Below are 22,952 nucleotides of genomic sequence, written 5' to 3'. Positions count from 1 at the left end.
CTTTGAATGCTGTTACACATTTATTCATCTCCTAAATTAAATTATCTCTGCATAGTTCAGGGTGAGATATAACCTGCATTTATTGTCACCACAGTTACACCCAGATAGCCCTTCACCTCCACATAGCAACCAAAAGCATCTGCTAATAAATCTGTAGGTGTAACAGGGTAATGGCTTGAGATCAGTAACATGCTCCCTCCCTACCTAGTACCGTAAAAAGAAGAGGCCGCTCCCATTGACAAGTGTCTCCTCGAGTCATTCTCTTTGCCTCCCAAAAGTGTAAAAACAAGCACTGCTGGCAAAATTCTAGATGAGAAGTTAAAATTTGACAAACATGTATCTCACACCATCAAAAAGGCCCACATTAAATTAGGTTCTCTTTACAGAATAAAGACATTCGTAACCAACTCTTCCAGACAAGATATCATCAGGACCCACCTACTATCTATCTTATTCTATACCTCCCCTATATTTACCAATCTCAAAAGATCAGACTTAAGTAAACTTGAGTCATGCTACCACAAGATAGCCAGATTTGTTGCTGACCTGCCCCATAGAAGCCATTATTTTCTTGTTCTGAAACAACTCAAATGGGTAGAGCTCCCAAACCTACTAACCCTAAATCAACTTACCAGGACCCATTCTATAATTCACTTACCCGATAAATGTCCATCCCTACAGAACCTAGTACAAATCCACCTCAACAGCAGGACTCTGTGTTCCTCTGAAAAATTACTACTCGAAATTACTAAATCCAACAATAGCTTCGGAGATTCATTGTATTCTAACTATGTATCTAAATCATAGAACTCCACCCCAGAACATACTAAACACAGCAAACCTAACGCACTTCAAAAAACTGCTAAAGTCCCATGTAAATGACAACTGGTTATGCTCCTGCTCCTCACCAGGCTAAACCAATTTCTCCCCCCCTCACCCCCCCCCCCCCGCCTCTCTTCCCACACTCTACTTTCACTATATCTCTTTTATTGACTGAACCAATGGGATTATAACGATTATAGGTATAACAAACAGGCATTTCTGAGATGCAGTGCTGCTGTATAGTAAGTCTTACACTGTAACACTGGAAATTCTACTGTCTCAAATGATTTTTCATTACTAAGTGTAACTGTCAAATTATGCATTACTGTGTGATCTTGTGAGCTTTTTACTAACTTGAACTGTGATGATATATGTTTTAGATCTTTATTTTCTCTGATTGTTTCATTAGTGTTTAAAATACTTGCTGTTTATATTACTTACTGTTATGTTGTTTCTATGTGGAGCTTTTCTCCTTGGGCCTCTACTAAAAATGGATAACTTGCTCAGTCAGACTTCCCCGGGAAACAAATAATAAATAAATAAAAATAAATAAAAAACACATCCAAAGAACTTATATTTCAGTATTTTTCTTTTTGAGGACAGTGTCTTTACACATTGACTCTGGTATTTTTTTTTTCTTCCAAATGTGCCTCGTGGAGGGGTACACTTCAAGGTTGGAACTTTCTTTAGCAAATCTCACCCCATATTCTATTCATTGCACTTTTGCAACCCCTCCAACAGTATTCAGTAACAGACTTTGATAAAAGTCCTTGAGCCTTTCACATATCCTAGGAGGTACTGCTTGATCATACGTTGATTAACTGTATGTAAAACATATAATTCATCTGAAATACTTTTTTAATTTATCATTATAACAGTATGTTATGTAACTATAGCTTTAGACATTATCAATAACTAACTGTATAGTAACACAAGGAATGTGAATAAAGTGCATAATAGTACCTTTTGGAAAGAAGGCCACCCCTGGAAATCACCCCCCTAAAAGTAGGCACAGTTGCCAATAATCGGAGGACACATGTTGACAGTAACCTCACTGATGACCACCAAATGCCTACTGTGGAGAGAAGATCATTTTACATTGCACAACTTATAAGTAAGGGCATGGCATCCAGGTCCAAGGAGGTAATTGTTCTGCTGTACTTGACTCTCATCAGACCAGTCATCAAGTACAACACACCCTTTGGCCTGATCAGTCACTTGCAACAGCTTGAGAGGACACAGAGGTTCCTCACAAAAATAATACAGGGATTAAACATAATATCCAATGTGAACCATCTCAAAGCTGTATCCATACACTGTCTTCTGCAGAATGCTACATGGCAAACTATGCCTAGCCTTCAAGGCATCCTCTGATCTCACAATGATGGATTTGTTTCACATCTGCAAAACAAATAACATCAGCAATATCCATTCTAAGTACTTAAATGTGTCTGCAACATAAACAGGACATATTGGAGGGGCTGGTATGTGTCTCAAAGATCACCACTTCTCTGGAACAGACTTTGTATCCATGTGAAGCAAAGCTCATCTCTAACCCTGTTCAAATTTAACTTTGACCAGTGGATGGGAAATCACAAATTTTCTCCTGGTTTGGCAACTTTGTTATTAATGAACAGGGCAACCTGTGAAAGTTTGATGTGTAAAAGCCTGTATCATAGCCATAAAATCCCTTGGGATATTGACATGTTCATAGGTTGGTACTAGCCAAAAGAAGCTCCAGAATTTCCTTGGTATCTCACTAATCTCCCATTGCCCAGTAATCTCTGAACATAATTCACATATTCTTGTCCCTTGTCCATACCCCGACAAGGGGAACAAACATTCTGGATTTGGTCCTCACCAGCATGTCAAACAGATGGACTGCCACAACTTTCAAACCCTCATTAGTTAAAACTGACCACAAATCAGTTACCTTAAACCTGCCACTAAAACCAGAACTCATAAAAGGTGAAGTCAGACTAAAAAACTTCACCAAGGCAATCTGTACCCTCCTAGGTGAAAGTATAAATGCATTCCAAGCCCCACTCCAAGCTGGAAGTGGTAATTATGCCAAAGCTTACACTAAAGCCCTGTACAATCACATGCATAAGTGTATAAACTTGGCCATACCAGAAAGAATTAAAACCAGAGCCCCAAGTAAAAACAAACTGCCATGGTGGACATCCAGCATCAATAAACTTTACAATAAATGCAAAAAGTTGTTGTCCAAGAAAACAAAGGCGATGCCCTAACAATGGAAAAGCAACCTCCTTAGCCTCAACAGGCAAATAAGACAACTTATCAAATCCTCCAATGGCTCCTTTGAGAGAAACTTAGCAAGTACAGCCAAGGATAACCATAAGGCCTTTTACAGCTACATTCATAACCTAAAGAATAGGACCCAAGCATGTGCAGAACTAGTTGCCAATGGTATCACACACACTGACCCCACAGAGATAGCAACCCTACTAGCGGATAGGTTTGGAGAAAATTTCACTGCCTTATCCCCTCCTAACATACAACAAACCTTACCCCAAACTCCCACTCTACCATACATATCTAAAGAGCAGGCCCTCAAAGCCTTATCCAAGGCAAAAAACACAGCCTCTATGGGACCAGATGTCATCTCAGGCTGTCTTCTAAACAGGCTAAAACCTGAACTAACATCACCACTAAGTACCCTTTTCAATCATAGCCTAACCGCAGGCTTTGTGCTTGCAAAATAGAGAACAGCAACAGTTATTCCCCTCCTTCAAAGGTGGCCTAGCAACAGACCCAAGGAATTACAGACCCATAAACCTGACCAGCCTCATCTGTAAGACCATGGAATGTATCTTTATGGACCTGATAAATAAAGACATAAGTGACCTCCAAACCCTGGATCCTGCCCAATTTGGCTTTGTGAAGGGCAGATCCTGCCTGTTAAGTCTGGTGGATTTCTTTGAAAATGTGACCAAGGCCATTGACGACGGTACATCTGTGCAGACAGCATACTTCGACTTGGCAAAGGCTTTCAACACAATCCCATATTCAGGCATTACAGATAAACTTAGCAAACTGAATTTAAACCTCTTTATTGTAAGATGGGTTGCCAACTGGTTCACAAACTGGACACACTATCAAAGTAGGTGACTCCACATCAACCAGCAGACCTGTTACCAGTGGGATGCCACAAGGGTCAGTGCTGGGCCTCCTGCTGATTGGTATATATTTCTCAGAAGTTCAGGTTAAAACTAAGGAGTTGTGGCTGACCAAGTTTGCAGACAACTACAAACTAGGTGCAATCGTTGAATCCCCAAATGATGTCAGTATACTCCAGGAGGGTCTAACACAGTCCAACAACTGTTGTATTAGTTATGGTCTCAAACTGAATGCAGAGAAATGTATCATCATGTGGTCTCAGGGCAATCAAATTTCCTACACAACCTTTTGATTTGACCTCTTCCGAGGAAAAATTTTTTAAGCAAAGATGGGAAAAAGCTGCTTTTTTATGTTCTAGAGAATGGATTAGTATTCTCATAGAAAGAGACATTATTAAGTTAGCTGACATTAAGAAGGAAATTTCTAATGTGTGTACTAACCTAATGACTGTGCTAGAAAGGGCTCGTATGGAGTCCTGTTTGCGTGATATTCAGGATAAACTTAATGTTTATGAGAAGAAATTGTTGGAACAAAAGATGTATAAAATTAACAGAGATATTCGTGACTTTGAAAGGGGAACAGCGTTTTTTAAACCAACGAATGAAAGGTCACACTCTAAAGTTCACCTTAATGTGGGGGCGGACGTTTTGAGAGAGAGACTATGTAGTAGTAACAGCATAGAAACGTTTAATCAAGATGGTGAAAGACGGGATAACAACAGCGATAACTCCCATAATTTTCCACCTTTACCATCTCCTATGAATGAACGCTATCTATATGATAATTTTCGTGGTGAAGGGGCCAATAATCGTCCACAGAAGAGAGGATATCCAGACTGCGAACAACAGAGAAATGGACAATATAAACAATGGCGGGGTAATAAGAGAACCAGATGGTACTGATGTTCTTCATGTATGCGGTAACATTGTAAACATTTTGGGTTACTCTGTAAATGAATATTTATTGAGTGCTTTGAACTGTGGTTTGAAATTTGTACCCACTGTCATTCCAAAGTTACATGAATGTAAAATAGAAATGTATAAATTTATTAGGCAGTTGCATTTGTGGTTTTATTTTGAATATCAGTTTATTAATAATATTGTAGATCAGTTAGATTATGATGAAATTTCTAGTGTTGAAAATTCTATCTCTGATACAGATTCATCTGATTCTTTTGTTTCATGTGAAAGTAATCTGAATGCTTATTGTTTGATTGACACTACGGCTGTAGATTGTACAAGCAAGTTTATGCCACCATTTACACATGAGGGTTTAAAAAAGTTTTTTACTATGCTACAGTTTGAAATTGAAATGTTATTTAAAAATTTTAATTTTAAACAAATAGAATATAATTTGTCTAAGCAGGAATGGTTATCCTTGTCTGATTTTGCTACACAAAGAGAGTTGGTAATTAAACCTTCGGACAAGGGTAACAAAATAGTCATACTTCATTATACGCAATATTTAAAAATGTGTATGGATCTTTTGGGTGATGAAACAATATATAAAAAAGTTAATGTTAGTGTAATTAAACAAGCTAAAAATAATTATATGTCATTGATTCGTAAGGGTCTCAGATTAGGTTGTTGGATAGAGAAAGATGTGGATAATAAATTGTTGGTTAAAGAAACAAGTCCTGCTTTCTTCTATTATTTGCCTAAATTACACAAGAATAGTATGAATCCACCAGGCCGTCCTATAATATCTGCTAGTAACTATTTTCTACATAATTTAGGAGTTATTTTGCATGGTGTAATATTAAAGGAAGTTATACTACTTCCTTCATAAGACTCTTTTGATTTTTTAGAAAAAAATAGGCATATTAAGTGGACTAAAAATATGTATTGGATAACTTTGGATGTAAGAAGTCTTTATACCAATATTAAACATCTATTTGGTTTAGAAGCCTTATTACATTATATGGGGAACAGCCCCTTAACTCATCATGTGTTAGATTTAGTTCATTTCTGCTTAGAGAATAACTTTTTCTATTTTGAAAATCAGATTTATCATCAAACCCAAGGTACTGCCACGGGTGCTCCTTTTGCACCCATATATGCAAATATATTTATGGGACTGGTTGAAAAGGAATGTATCTGTAGTAAAATATTTTTTAAAAAATATGTAAAATCATATTATTGATATATAGATGATTTAATTTTTTTGTGTGAAGGTGGTAGAGACTTGGTATCCAGTTTTGTAGAAGACATTCAGGTAAATAGGTTTGGTATAAATTTTGATGGTTTACAAGTTGGTAATCGAGTCTCTTTCTTGGATATTAATTTGCTTGGAGTCATAGGTAAAAATATTAGCACTAGCATACATAGGAAATTTGGAATAGTAAATAATTTTATGATGGGAAATAGTTGTCATCCTAAACATACTTTGGAGTCTTTACCCTTTGGAGAATTTTTGAGAATCTCCAGACTCTGTAATGAAGACTGTATATTTAGAAAAGAATTAGAACTTACAAAATTGATGTTTAAAACTAGAAAATTTGATGAAAATATTATTAATAAAAGTGAACAGAATATATTAAATGTTAGATATAAGAATAAGAAAGTGCTAAATAGGAATAATGTTAGTAAGGATGATAAAGTAGATAATTTATTTTTTGTTTCTAAGTATAATGTATTAAGTGACAATATTAAATATTATATTTCTCATATTTGGGAATTTTTAAAAAGTTTTAAAGAATTAGATAAATTGACACGAAAAAAATTAATTTTCTCATATAGGAGAGGAAGAAGTATCAAAGATATGGTTGTGTATACTAAATTTCAAAGACCAGGAGTTCAGTTAAATCAGCAGATCCATATTAAGGGCACTAAGCCATGTGGCAAATGTATAGGATGTTCATATATAGTGAATTCATTTTTATATATAAATAATATTAGATTTGAATCAAATGGAGTATTTAATTGTCGTACAGAAGGAGTTATTTATGCTATCAAATGTACTTGCAATATGTTTTATATTGGGCAAACAAAGAGAATGTTTAAAACACGCCTATTAGAACATTTGAGAGATATAAGGGCAAATAAAATGGAGAGCCCTTTGGCTCTTCATTTTAATAAATACCATGATGGAAGTATAGAAAACTTAAAAGCTACCATTTTAGAACAGGTAGATATGAAATATCTAGATGAAGAAATGTGTAGATTAAAGCTTTTAAGAAAAGAAACAATGTTTATTTTGAAATTTGATACATTAACTCCAAAGGGTTTAAATGCAGAATGTTGCTGGAAATGTGTTATATGAATTTAATGGATGTCACTTTAAAGTTTGTTTCAATAAATATTTTAATTGTTTAATTGATAATTGTTTTATTGATGGAGCTGGGACTATATAAGGTTTTAGATAATGTTATGCATTACTCCTTGAAGGCTTATTGTGGCCGAGGCGCTAGAGAAATAAACTTTCTTATCTGGCTTTCGTTTTGTGGTTTTCCTATATTTGTGCTGAATAGCAGTTTCTGTGTTCGTGGTGTTGGTGTTGCTTTAATAAATGTATCATCATTCCCTTCAGCACAAACAATGTCACTTCACACTATCAAATCAACAACAATACCTTAAGTACCCATGAAGTGGTAAATGATCTGGGATCACAAGTTGACTGCAGCCTTAACTTCAACCACCATGTGTCTACGGTAGTAAGGAAAGCTTTCTACATAGCACACTTGATTAGTAAAGGCATCACATTGAGAGCAATAGAAGTTATAACCCCCCTATACTCAGCACTTATTCGGCCCATAATTGAGTATAACACCCCATTTGGCATGTACTGTACTAAGCACCTGCAGCAATTAGAGAGACCTCGAGGTTTCTAACAAAGAAGATCAAGGGTCTCCAGCGTGTGCCTTACACAGACCAACTAAAGTCCCTGTCACTATACTCCATATCATATAGACTTCTTAGGGGAGACTTATGCCTGGCCTACAGAGCAATCCATGATCCAAACCTAATGAATTTGTTACATGCCCATAAATCAGACGGGGCTAGGGTTACGCATTCCAGGGACCTAAATATGGCCTGCCACTTAAATAGGACATGCTGGAGGAGCAGATTTATCTCCCAGTGACGGCCATGTCTTTGGAACAGGCTACCAATTCTTGTGAAACAGAGCACCTCTATGACACTGTTCAAGAGGAACTTGGATAAGTGGATGGGGCACTGTAAATTCTTACTGGGATAGAGCCCACAACCCTCCTGGACATGGGCAGTCATCACTAAATGCAATCTTGGGTATTGACTAACATTTCTATGGTATTACATTGAGATGAAACGGTTAGGCTTAAAATGACTTCCATTGCCTACTAATCTCCTATGATCCTATAATCCTATGTATTCTAGAGTCACCCAGAATTTTTATTTGTACAGCTTGCAGCTTTGTGTTTTTGCAGAATGCGTGCTTTAAAAGTTCCTCTGTTCTCATTTTACAGAGATCTTTTAAATTATTTTAATTTATTCCGTGCTAGAAGCTTTCGTGCCCTTTTCATTTTGTTGCCACGTTTTGTAGCTTTCTCTAGCCCATTCACTTTGTGATCTTTTCATTCATTCTGTCTTATTATTCCTTGACTTCCTGTGCATCAGAAAAAGTCTTACATCTAGTTTGAAAAACACTCACAGTACCACCAGTTAATACCATCTAAATGTAATCTTTCTCACTCAGTGCTGTGTGTGTGTGTGTGTGTGTGTGTGTGTGTGTGTGTGTGTCTGTCTGTCTGTCTGTCTGTGTGTGTGTTTTGTTGACTGTGTTACTTATAGGCCTGTGGTCTATTTTCAGAAGATACCCAAGCTGGTAATTATACTGACATAGGGATGTTTGGCCAGGGTACTTTTTTCAATAAGGTCCACAGAGCTACTACTAACTAGCGCAGATGGGATCTCAATTTAATGTGTTATCTGAAAGGCACCTCTTTTTATCTGCACTGCCAGCATATTAGAAAGTGAATCCAAGCAACTGGTTTGAGAATAAAACTCACTTGCATTTTATCAAAAGTGAGTGCTTTAGCTGTTGAGCCAGTGACTGGACTGATCTGTTTGTGCTTAGTCACAACTGTTTAGTGCAGTACTAGAGCAGTAAAAAATATGACTAAGTTTTAAAAAGTCACTAATATGCATGTATATGTTCTTTAGCTCTGAGACAAGTGGCATAGATTAAATTTATCAGTATGTACAGATTCACACATAGCTAACTGGAATTCATCTCACCAGTGCCACACTGAGGTTCAGGAAAACTCCGACTTATCTTACCTGTTTGCTTCCCCATTTTTCTGAATTTAAAAGTTTGTCAGATTCAAAGTTTGCAATTTTGGGGGTTTGATATGAGACCCTTCACAATGCCCTTTATTATCTATTTTGAAGCAGTGGTTTTCAGTGACATCTGTTTTTGCTGTAGATGAGGAAGTAGAGTCAGGGAACCTTCCAGTCTGTCTATAGTTTGTTACTATGATGAGTTGATTATTTATTGTTGATACATATGTTTTGTTAGAAAATCCATTTATAGCCAGCACTAGTCCTTTTAATGTCTGCATGTTTTTAATGTCTATATATGTTTTCTTCTGTTTTCCAGTCATTTGATATCTGTGGCCGTATTGAAGGTGTAAGAAAAGCAGTGAAAATACTTTGCAGTTCACAGGTAAGGCTCAGATTTCTTACATGGAAGAGGAAAAGGGGTGATTCTGCCCTGTATTTCCCCTTCTATAGGAGTGCTTTTCTACAGTATCTTGACCTTTTTCTGATTTGACATAGTTACTTGTGCAACTTATGTCCTGTACTATGAAGAAATGGTGAAAGTAAAGTTATACTTAAGGGATATAATTGAATTATTTTATCAAAATAAATTAAACTTCAGGTTATACTTTAGTTCATTTTTTGGGTTAATTTATACTTTGAAAATGGGCTTTATATTTGCTGACATCTGTTTTTTCTAATTAAACCACGAATACTGGTGAGGGTTACAGTGGAAGATGGCCGAGCAGGGTGCATTTATATCCCTATCCTTTGCAACAGTCTTCAGCTCATCCTGTGGGATTCCCAAGAATGTTTTATAGATAGAATCCCTCAAACGTCCTGAATATGACACAGATCATCATGCCACTTGGCTATGTCTGGTTTACATTGCACAGAGGACACAAAGGTCGACCTCAGTACCTGCCCACACCATCTCACCTAACTCCTCTCACCTCAGAGGGGAAATAGCTCTTTTCTGAAATCCTAATTATCTGTCTGGCTTCTTTCTCACTCTCATGAAAAATTAACTTAGCTGCTCTGCAAAGGTGCACTATTTTTCCCACTTTTATCCATAATCTTGTCAGAATGGATATGTAGCCAGATGGATGAATAAACAGAGGGATAGAGAGATGACTGGAGACGTGATGTCTGACTCACAACCATTCCATAATTGTCGGTTATTTATCAGAAAATAACCAGTAAATAGTGCATGCAAGCTTTGATTTTTTTTTTGTTATGGAATACTGACCATCACATCTTTTCTTGGACAATTAGGCCGTTCGCTGTCTACCAAACAAGATCTGGTAGTGATGGGTTGTCATCCAGGCAGCCATCAGGGATGGTTCACATTTTTTTCCTCCCTTGTTTTAACTAAGCATGCATTCTATGAGGCACCAGTGATGGAACATGCAATGGCTTTCTACAGAGGATGTTCCTCACTTCCGCAAGGGGCATTACTTCCAAATAGTCCTGTGCTTCACCCCTCCCCAAGCATAGGCAGTGGTCTCTTCAGTCTCCACCAGGGAAACCACACTGCTCTGTGTGCCTTTAGGTGCAGGCAACCCCACCCATTTCTCAGAAGAGGCAAGTGGACACAATCCCTTCACTGCCCCCTCTCCATCTGGCTGCTCCAGTGCCAGAACCGCTAATCATACCCTTTTTGCTTGGATGACAGTCAGTGTTTCATCCCTCTGTGCACAGAACCAGACAAACTTTGCTTTTATTACTAGTTTATGATATTGTATCCATTGTTTCACTTTGGCAGCCTTATGTAGGGATTTATCTTTTACCACAAGTAGGGGTACTTCCTTTATTTGGACCCTAAAAACAGAACAGAAAATTATTGGTCAGATTTATGGCCTTAGCTGTGGGAAATTACGCTGAACATAAGGTATCTATCTGCTGCAGAACTGAATCAGCTATAAATCAATATAATTTGAATGTGCACAAAGCACAGAATTTAAGCTGCAGGAGAAGCTCACCTGTCATTTAATTGTTACGCTTAGTCCTACTAGGTAAATGCCTGTTAACAGAAGATGCTTGGGGTGAAACACACTTTCCTCTAGTTACTAATTATAGTTTTAGAGTAAACAGTGACACTGGCAGAAGTTTACACGTAGACATAAAGATACAAGACATGCATGCAGATAGATGTAGCAGTATTTTGCAGATACTGGATCCATTTACCAAAAAAATGTCAGAAATACTTAAAGAAAAAGGCATATATATATATATATATATATATATATATATATATATATATATATATATATATATATATATCTGTGTGTGTGTATGTATATATATATTATATATATATATATATATATATATATAAATATATATATATATACATATATATTTTCATATATATATATATATATATATATATATCTAAAAGGCCAAACCTAGAATAACTTTCTCCAAAATAAATGTATTCTAAACACGTTTGTGGGGCGGGGGGCTGCATCCCCCTTTACTTATATGTACTAACTCCATGGTTACATAACCATGGAAAAACAGAAAAAATAAACACCAGACAAAGTGAAACAGTGCTGGAGAGTAAACACAGCCATCTACAGATCTGGGGCTACACCATTGCAATCCACACATACTCTACTAGACTGATTTCCCTAATAACTCCTATAATAAGAAATGACACCATCACATACTTTCTATGTACTTCTATACTTTTCTGTGAAAAGATTTTTCAGTGAAATGGATTGCGCTTTTTGAGTTTTTATATATCTACCTGAAAACACCGAAACCGCAAAACACCGACAAAGACATTGCCAACACCACATCACCGACACCAAAATCTCGACAACACAATAAAATCATAAAAAAACAACATAAACTTCCCTTTCAACTGCTATCACTATAGTGTGATGGTGATTTCCCATTGTTGGCAATCCGCATGTCGATCATATGGTGTCGGCCATATGGTTATCGGCATTCTGGACTGTCGGCAATGTCAGGTAGACCCATATATATATATATATATATATATATATATATATCTAGGTTTACTATCAAAATATGGAACAGCACTTATGCAAAACTGGAATGGACGAATGCATCTTTTCCAGTTTCCATAATGTCATTCTGCAAATGTTCGAATGCGCATTAGCGAATGGTAGTGTACATTCACTAATGGGCATTCAGCGTTCTGATAACTGATCACATTACAGTGATGATCGGAGTTGGAATGTATAATTTGCAGGGGGTGTGGGGGGTTTCAGCCCCCCACTTGGGGAGTGCAGGGGGGCTTGTCCCCCTGCAAAACTGTAAACACTTGTGCTGTAGACATACAATTTGTACAGCAGCTTCAGCACAATTGCCTGAGGATCAGACATTACCTACTGACATTCCAAATTTGGTCGAACGTGGACGTCATGGAGTTGATCTTCAACATTTCGTTAAAGCGATATTGCCAAATTCGGTTTGTCAGTTCAATTAGGTAGGTATGTACTTTTTTATTTTCAACATTTTAATAGTAAACCATATGTATATATTAATCTTTCCAAAGGAAAACTGATATACACACAATTGTAGATTTCATGGAAAAAGAGAAAAATAAAAAGGCACTCAGCACTGGCAAAGGCAATAGAAGCAGGCTGGAACAACAGCTACTGTTAAAGGAAAACTACAACTTAGAACTTAAAAAAACATATTTTTGTCATTGTATCTTTGTTTTTGAGCTAGTTTAATGCCTCAAAATCACACCCAAGTTCTTCTTTTACAATCTTAATGTGTTTCCATCAAAATGGTGGGTGATGGGGCCTGCCTTGATAATGTGATCTTCTTATCTTGCTTTCATTCCTTCTTCTCAGAATACATTTCAAGTCCTCTTTATATTAGAGTCATGCTAGAAATAAGGAAGTGGTACTGTTTTCTCATGCCATTAAGATAGAGTGGCAAAACTATGACGCACTGTCATCTAAACGGTTCTACTTCAAAACATCGAAAACTCATAACATCTAATTTCAAAACAGCAAGACCATAACATTGAAAATTCAGAACATCTAAAACTCATAACATCGAATTTCATAACATTGAAAATGTATAACATTGAGGAGTGCAGTATCAAACATGTAAATGTTATAGTTTATTCTGTTAATCCTGTGGTATCACTATAAGATGTTGTTGTTTTTACTTCTATAGTTATTGTTTATATAGTGTAGGAATTTATAGTATTTATATACTGTTTATTTTGCTACTCTGTACGTGTTTTAGGCCGTACAGGTAAGTGATTTTGACATTATGTGTACATTCTTTATGGCGATTGCGATACAGTGGGGTTAGGAAGTTAACTTTTTCCCACTGTAGTGTGATCTCGGAGTCGGTATATTTAATTTACGGGGGGGGGGTGGGTAGAGCCCCCTGCATGGGGGGGTGCAGGGGGGGCTTGCCCCCCTTCAGAAACATAGTAAAAAGTGTATGTGTTCATTTGGTGTTGTTACAGGTGGATGGGATGTTATTTATATGTGCTTTGTAGTTTTTGATGTTGTGATGCAAAGTTTCAGTGTTTTGAGTTTTCGATGTTATGAATTTTAGATGTTTTGAATTTTCGATGTTATGGTCTCGCTGTTTTGAAATGAGATGTTATGAGTTTTCGAGGTTTTGAAGTAGAACCTGTCTAAACACATCTTCTGTAACAGTGCTATTTCCCTGACTGAGCCTCATTTATGTGTTTGTCAGAGCTTGTTCTGTGATATAAATAAATATCCAGGGCTGGCCTTAGCCGAAATGGCGCCCTAGGCAAAGTAGTGCTGTGGCACCACTTAAGCCCTACCCACATCATACTCATGAAACACCCATATTTGAGCCACACCCCCAGGTAGGTCACTTCCCAACAAAGCCACTTCAGTCATTTCCTTAAATTATTTAAATACATAGGAAGAAAAACTTGGAATGTAGTTAAACTGCAACTACCTTTGCATACATATTTCCTACTTTAAATACCATAGCCAGATCATGGTCAAATAGGGCCCTAGGCAGGGTGATAGGCCAGCGCCCCCCAGAGCAGCCCCTCCTGAGTAACCCCCTACTCCCGCAAACAGCAGCCCCCTCCTCAGCCATTCCAGTGTTCCATTATTTAGCTATTTCTCACCAGTCGCCATTCATACTGTTCAAATCTATCAGTGTGCATACTGTTCTCTTATTTGCTTCTACAATGATTACAGATATTGAATAAAATAGCACAAACAGACAGCCATTTGCTAAACAAACAATACAGCCTTGTAATGAAAACAGATTTACCATGAGCAGTAAACTTCTGTGCCCTTGAAACTCACATTCATTGAAATGGAAAAACTTACATTCATTGAAACGGCATGAAAACCCAAATTCATAGAAAAGTTATCTGGCCAGTGGAGGATTAGGTTTACGTTTGGGCTGTTTTGAAACCATAGGCTCCTTGCACACATTTTTAGGGCCATTCATACATGTATTTATTCTTTGATTCACTTTCCTGATTGCATTAAATTATATTCATTGTACAATACAGCAAACTTGTTAGAATGTGTTTTAAAGTTTTAAATTTGCAGTTTTAAACATTCTTTTAATAAACAATGAAACAAAATGTATGAACCAATAATGACAAAACTGCCCAATTCAGAACATTTCCATCATAAAAGTCTACTCAGACTTCTGTCATTACAATCCAGCAATATCAGTAAATATGACAATCTCTATAGAAGTAAAAGCCATCTAAATAATTCCACAGTAAAGATATCTGTAACTAATGAAGAGGTTTTTGTTAGCACCCAGCTTTATACTTTATTGTTTCATCTGCAAAAATGTGCCTATTGCCCTTGAAGAATAAACTGCCTGTGTTACATTAAAAAAATGATAGTAATATTGCAATAGGGAATGGATGGCAAACTAACAACAGGTTCATAGTTATTAGGTATCTCCTCCAAAGCAGGACATTCTCAGGACTGCAGCATCCACCCCCTTTAAAGTACAACACAGTACAGTATCAGCAATCCATGTACATACTGTGGGAGTAGAACCCACAGCCTTCTGCATCAAAAGCAAGTATACTACCTGCTGTGCTACTAGCAATGCACACAGACTTGGCATAAGCAGCACTAAACTTTTCTTGCCCTGAAGCACTCAGCTCCTAGTAAAATCTACTTGACACTCCACTATAGCTCTCAACATTGCCGCACAAGAAATCTGGCAAAAGCCAAAATGTATTATTGCGGGGGACAAAGGCCCAAAAACAGGGACACATTTTAAACATTGCTTATATAAACTTAGAAAGATGCTAGAATAAAATGATTTGTGTTACCATGCATTTCCTGAAAGACAGGAAGACTGAAACTTAAATGGCTATCATTATTTAGTGAATTCAGTTCTCACTGATTTGCCAGAAAACCACAAATTTTAAGATGAACAGACCAAAAGTATGAGCCAAACATTACAGACATTCTGTGAAAATCTGTCCATTTGAAAGCTATGGACTCAACTCCTTGCATCACAAGTAGTGGTATGGGTAGGGAATTCAGGCTCTTGCTTCTTGTACATAAGGTAGAGGATTTCAGCCTGAGTAACACTTACCACCAGGTATACATATCTGGGGCATTTTACACACACACACACACACACACACACACACACACACACACACACACACACACACACACACACACACATACACATACACACACACACACACACACACACACACACACACACACACACACGACTGGAAGAACAGGACATGATGTTGTGATTGAGTAAACGTGTGGGACCATTCAAAACAGTGAGTATAGCCCCTATGGTTCAGGCACCCTTTGAACACATAACATAAGTAAAATTAAATAAATAAATAAATACAAATTGCCCCCATTACAAGTCTGGCCTGTACAGTGCCCTAGGATGTCACCTATGCCTAAGGCTGGCCCAGTTGTGTAAATAGCTGTTAGCTAGGTAAATAACAGGCTTTTGTAAAGGGAGTCTTTTGTAGTCAAAGAATTGATAGACCTTCTCTCACACTCTCATGCTGAGGTGTGAAAACTCCCACTGCAGAAATGATCTTTGCTGTATCATGATAAGTAGTAGGACTCCAAACAAAGTCTGTCTGCTACTTCCCAGTGCTTTCAGTGGGAAGGTTTTTTCCTCTCTTATGAATAATGCAGAATTAAAATGTGCTTTACTAGTTTCTTAATTATTTCTATTTCATATTTATTTATACTTTGGTAACCTGGAAAGTTAACTGGTCCCAGGACCCTTTACAGTCATGACTTGGGCTACATTGGCAAAGATAATAACAAGTATTAAATGCACTTAGCAATACAAAGAAAAAAAAATACTTGCATAAAGGCATTGATCAAGACTGCATGTGCAAACACATAGCCAATGTGTGACAGTGACCAAGTAAAACATTAAGCAACAATTACTAGAATGTGTACTTTAATAATACTTAATTCTGTGTTGTCTATTGTAAATAATGAACTGTATGCACCCATACTGCATGTGTGCGCACGCACACACACACACATACATGCACATACACTCTCTTTCTCTCTCTCTCTCTCTCTATATATATATATATATATATATATAGTGTGTGTGTGTATGTGTTTGTGTATATGTGTATGTCTATAAAGTGCATGTGTACAAAAACGTGTCTGTGTGTGTGTGTGTGTGTGTGTGTGTGTGTGTGTGTGTGTATGTCTGTGTGTCTGTGTGTGTATGCATATATATTTATATAAAAAACGGAGAACTAGATTATATGCCTGTGTGTACTTCATGTCCTTTCAAGAAAAACAAATCAAAATGGAAATTTTGTGTAACTGCATATGTGCCTACACATACACATGGATTTATATATACGTGTGTGTGTGTGTGTGTGTGTGTGTGTGTGTGTGTGTGTGTGTGTGTGTGTGTTTAATGTATGTGGGTGTACCATATGCAGTATTGTGTTGAAATGCACATCTGACTGTGTGTGTGTGTGTGTGTGTGTGTGTGTGTGTGTGTGTGTGTGTGTGTGTGTGTGTACATTTAAGTGCTTCTGATTTCCTTTTCTTAGTGTTTTAATGCAAGAGCACATAGTAAGTGTATGTTAAAGTAAATTTAGATGTATATTATGGTTGCCATCAATTGTCACATTTCCTTTATGGACTACAAAATGCTTATGCACTCTAACAATGTAACGACCGACTCAAAGTCAGTGGGAATCTCTTACAATGGATCTGCATGTACCAGATACGCATCCCTCTCTGGAAGGATGTCACAAAAAGCATAAAAGACCTTTTTACGAACAGTATCAGTGCACCTATTTGACAGGCTTGCCACTTGCCTCTCTTTCTGCAGTTCTGGCCTATGTGTGGGAGGGGCAGCTTGAAAATGGTAAATGGATTGATACTTTACAAGAAAAAATATTTTCTGACTTTTCTCTAAATGTCACAGAAATCTTTGATACTACATTTAAGTTATCTTAACATATAAACTATTATAAATAACCAACATTTAAAGCTGTGTTGCTGCTGCTTATGTAAGTTTGTCAAAAGAGTTGACAATTGTGCTTAAACCCCTGACTGATTTAATTGCTTTGTTTTGCTATGAAAGGGGAGTGTTAAGTTCTCCTCCTGTCTGCAGTAAAAACAATGGAAAACATTTCCACAGCTGTCTGTTTTTTTTTTTTTATATCAGTTGCTGTGTTCCTGACATTAGCAGGATTAATTGCCCATCTAAGATTGACAGCAGTACATGACAGGGTAAACTACAGATTAAACTGTGTCTATGATATGTCACGCAGGTGGAGACAAAATCCTCTGCAAAGTATGTGAGAAGTTAAGCTTAAACAAAAAGAAGGTGGGCTTTCCCTTCCTTTGACACCAGTGCAAGGAAATAAAAGTTTGAAAAGTACAAGCAGGTTTCTGGTACCTACACAATGCTGGAACCATACCGTAGGGAGAAAAGAAACCTAAAGATAGAGTTAAACTGTAGGAGAGGGCGGAGTTTTCTTTTATATCCTCTTAAGGATGACAGAAATCTTACCACAGTTTTAGGTCTTGATCTTGGGGGATCATAATGTGGCAACAGAAAATATTAGTCCATAAAAAGTTTAAGAAACTGATTAGCCAGACAAGAGGCTTAGAAATGGTCAGGTGGAAACAGAGATGAGAAAGAAATAATGCGTTACTAATGTCATGCCATGAATCCAGAATTCTTCATGGCAAGATGCATATCAAGAATGTGAGAAGAATAGAACGCAGAAAAATCATTGCAGCTGAAAGTATGTTAAGAATCATGGAAGTGAAATTAAGGTCATTAGTCATTTTAAATCAAAGTAAAGAAACACTAGGGGTGCTTGCTAGAGTAAAATGCCCCAGAAGTATATAAAATCCAAAGGAGAAAAGTGTGGAATCAAAAAGAGAAGGAGGATTTAATATAATGCAGTTTATATCCAGAAAGAAAGCTGTATTCATTAATATGCTTGCAGCAGAGTGAAAGATATCTGAAGTTATATTTAGGCAAAGACTCCCAGTAAATATTACAAAAAAAAAAAAGAAAGAAAAGAACATGGCAGAAAACTGGATTGTATTGAGAATAAAGCAGGTCACTAATACAGAAAGGTGGCAAACTGAAACTATACTGTTAGTCCAACTGAGAAGTAAATGATTTGAACTGGAACTCCAGTTGCAAACAATGCCCCAGTGAGATGGCTCATTAAATACATGTTCAAGAAGTGACAAAAGAACTTAAGCATTATATCAGTAATAAAAAAGCATTATATCAGTAATAAAGTTAGTTTCTTGGCACCATAGCAGCGAGGGGTGGACCCCAGACTTTGACCCAGGTAACTTGAGTCCATTTAATAGCTCCAGCACTGGAGGAGTCAGACAGAGAAAGAGAGCAGTGAACAGTAATAGCCAGTTTGACTCTCTCAGTAGGGATGGAGGGATGCAGGTGCTCAATGAACACATAGGGTGGTGTGACTGCTTCAGTGGAGCCTAGGGAAAGTACCACCTCTGCTTCAGGATGAGAGGGCAGGACTGATTGCTGGCAGCACCCTTTATAGAAGACAGGTGGTGACCAGCGTGGTCAGCTCAGTTCTTGCCCATTCCCTTATGAGCCAATTGTGCATGGGGATGTAGGGCATAGACGAATTCTGAACCACCCTTGATTAATTTATGGCCCTACCTGGTTGATCCTTGTCCTGTGATAGGTAACAGATGGGACAACTGGTCAAGAAGGGGCTGATGATCAGCAGGCAGCAGAGGCAGAAAAACAGCCAAAAAATGTAATGAGGTTAATTTTTTAAAACAGGCTCATACTTAAGTCGTGGAGGAATTAAAACAGGATATCAGTAGTGAAGATGGTTCACAAAAAATTGAGTAACACCATCAGGAGAATAATTTGAAAACAAATTTATGGTGATATAGAGGAAGTAGGGGACCTCTTATTCAATAAAATGGTCCCTAGATGGAGCCACAGAGTGGGGAGATGAGACATGTAATAACGTGGCCTGTAGATGGAGCCAAAGTAACTGCTATCAAAAGAGAATGGAAGCTGTCTCTGTCTCAGATACACACATGGCTTACAGATGGATACAGGCAGTGGCTTGGTTCAGAGTAGTCATACAGGGTGGAAACCGATACCCAGACAAGGGCCTGTCCACTGCAGTTATAACTAAAATCAAGGCTGTAGAAAAAAGTGTGGACAATTAGTATAAATGAGACTGAGGACAACTGTGGACTCTTGAATTTTTATGAACTATTTAAGTTCTGTCATTTAAGTTTGAGAATTATTTAAAAATGTTTCAAAGAGTTATTAAACTAGTGTATTGCTGTGATAAATTGATTTCAGTAAAGTCATGATTTAAAAAATGATGAGGAGAAAATATGGCAAGCATTGCAAACTGACTTTGAGTTACTAAATCCTCACTCTGAAAGAGGACAGAACAGTATAGCAGTATGAAGTTCTCTGTGATGATGTTGGCTGTGCAGAATTTAAGTGCTGAAACTATCTCTGACTTGGTTCATGGTCTGGTAAAGAGGCTTGGTTCTGTGATTTTGGAGCATGTAGGGTTTCAAGGGAAATCGCTGGTATACAAAAGGCGATACAAAATGTTTTAACTAAGCAACCACCAGGAGATGCTGCCACAAAGCAGAGTAAGAACTGAAATGATAGTTGATATGCTCATACAAATGCATGCACAATTAAAAGAGAACTGATAAATATAGAAAGTACGATGCCTGATATTCAAAAGGTCAGAAAGGGCTAAGATAACCTTAAACAGCTGAACAGTAAAACAGACACAGAGTTAGAAATCTTGCTCAAAAGGAAGTTTGAACAAGGTGACACAGATGTGCATAAGTATGTAGTTAAAGTCTATTTGAACTTGCTAAACAAGTTTGGGACAAAAATAAAATCTGTGGTTCAAACAGAGTCTGAAGTGCATAAAAGAAACCTTGACTCAAAATTAATTAAGCTGCGTAGAAGACATACATGCTCATAATATAAAGATGTAAGAGGCATAACTTGTGCATGTACCTTCTGTAAAAGTGATAAATGCATAGTTTTCTGAGTTACAAAGGTGTGTCTTTAACCAAAAAGTGTGTAAGCAAAAGTATGCATTTTGGAGGGAGTGAGGATAAGACAAGAGGCACTGTGAGTTTGAAAAGGGTATTAGCTCAAGTGACAAATGAGCAACAATTATCAAAGGATATGCATATATTGGCATGGTGCTAAATTCAAGGTACTGCATATAGATGGCTTCTGATGTGGAAAGGAGACCACAGCAGAAGAGGATATCAGTCTCCCACTGTTCACACCTGCTTGAATAGCTGCCAGTTTGTGCATGGTACCAGGTCATCTAGTAGTATACTACTAAACACTCTCACTTTGACCTTTATGTGACTTTCCCTTACTCCTTCCCATCTAGAAATTGTGTTTCCTTGCCTTACATAGCACAGGCTAGATTCAGACCCACTGAATCTTGACTGTGTTGTACCACTGTGCTCTAAAACCAGTCATCTTACATTAAGAGGGTCTCTCTGCATCCTTGTGGCAGAAGTGTGTAGCTCAGGACCCATCTAAGTTGGGGTTTGCTGGAGGAAGGATCAGTTTGGGGCTTTCCCATTAGGACTAGGAACATACCTGTCTGAGACACATAATCAGAGAGTTCCATCATGTCTCTCTCCATATAGTTCAGAGAGGTACATCTCAAGTCATTCACTCCAACATGGAAACTACGATGCCTGATATTCAAATGGTCAGACAGGTGTGTCGCCTGCTCTGTTGGGAAAGCCCCAAACTGATCCTTTCTCAGTGACTTGAGATACATTGGTAGTTGTGTTAAAACTGTTTAAATTTGCCTGTATATAAGCATCATGTTTGCGCAGGTTTATGCTCAGTTTACCGGAGCTACTCTATGTTTGGCAACTTTAGCCAGAGGTCTAGAATGCATCTGCCCAGAAATCCAAGGCATCCACTGATTACAAGAGAAAAGAAAAAGTATATTTTAAGCCAGCAGTGCACTTTAACTGTAGTTAATTCAATTACTGCTTCACTTTTGCTGTTTGCGACTTAAGTCCAGCTAGCCCACTTCCTTCCCACATACCACATTCAGAAAAATCCTGCCACAATGGATGGGCAATTTTCCATTATTTCTCCTGCCAGCTTGATTGATATGGGCATGTTGAGACAATGTAGCAATTGCTTCATGTATACTGACAACCTCCTAATGCAAACTAGCACACTATTTGAGAGATGCAAATACACCGTGGAACTGGAGTCAATTCTCTCATGTAAAAACAGACTAGACATCAAACAGGTTGTCAGCACACATGCTTCACGTCTCACGCAAACTTCACCTCTCACACAAAATAAGGTCATGAAACACAAACACACATATGCATAGGTACTCATTAAAAGCCTACCAAAAGAAGAGAGACCTTCCAAATGCACACCTCCCACACTCACCACTAAGCAAAAAGAAACCACTAAACATGTCAACACACACCCGTGTCTCAACAAATAACCCCCTAAAGCAAACCCCATCAAATGTCTTGGTCATAAGTGACTCTATAGTGAGACACACAGCTGTCCCCCTCAACAGACGGGACAAGGAGATGGTCACGGACAGGTGCGTATCAGGTGCCAGGATCTGACAAATCATGCATGCACTCAAGTCACTCAACAGCAAGTACTGTTATGACTCTGTCATAGTCCGTGTTGCAGTGAATGACTTGAGATGTACCTCTCTGGACTATATAAAGAGAGACATGACGGAACTCTGTGATTATGTGTCCCAGACATGTATGTTCCTAACTCTAAACAGTATCCACTCAGGATGATGCCACAATATAAACAAAAAAATATTGACTTCAACAATTGGATCAGATTCTGGTGTCAGTCCAGCAGTTTCCAGTACCTGTCAGCCTGGGAGAATATGTTAGACAGACCTCACCGCTTTGCTACAGATGGTCTGTACCTGTTGCCTCTAGGCTTTTGGATACTGGCAAAAGGCTTTGCTTCCTCTATAGTTCCTTTTTAGGCAATGTCAAAACAACAAATTTTCCAATGTAACAAAATTTAATTGAGACAAACTCGGGGTCATGCTGCTTAATGCTAGGAGTTTAAACATGAAACTGAACTTCCTGGAAGCACTCCTCACCTTGGAGCATGCTGACGTCTGTGCAGTTACCGAGACATGGCTCAAGGCCACTGACAGCACCCCAGCTATGCAAGGCTACAATGCCTTCCACACGTTCAGACCTCAAAGTGAGCATGAAA

General features: G+C 37.8%; 1 protein-coding gene across 2 annotated transcripts in view; it reads left to right on the top strand.

Annotated features, from left to right (window-relative positions):
* Positions 1–22,952, top strand: part of RNFT2 (ring finger protein, transmembrane 2) — a 926,866-nt gene that overhangs the window by 602,703 nt on the left and 301,211 nt on the right. For both annotated transcript variants that reach the window (XM_044068253.1, XM_044068252.1), the window contains exon 8: positions 9,538–9,603. In XM_044068253.1, the coding sequence (XP_043924188.1) occupies positions 9,538–9,603 (66 nt within the window). The remainder of the gene's footprint in view (positions 1–9,537; positions 9,604–22,952) is intronic.

The sequence above is a fragment of the Protopterus annectens genome, chromosome 4.part0 (genome assembly GCF_019279795.1).
Source record: "Protopterus annectens isolate FY-2018-M chromosome 4.part0, PAN1.0, whole genome shotgun sequence".
Taxonomy (NCBI): domain Eukaryota; kingdom Metazoa; phylum Chordata; order Ceratodontiformes; family Protopteridae; genus Protopterus; species Protopterus annectens.
The sequence above is the reverse complement of the archived record's forward strand: the minus strand, read 5'-3'. Positions and strand labels throughout refer to the sequence as shown.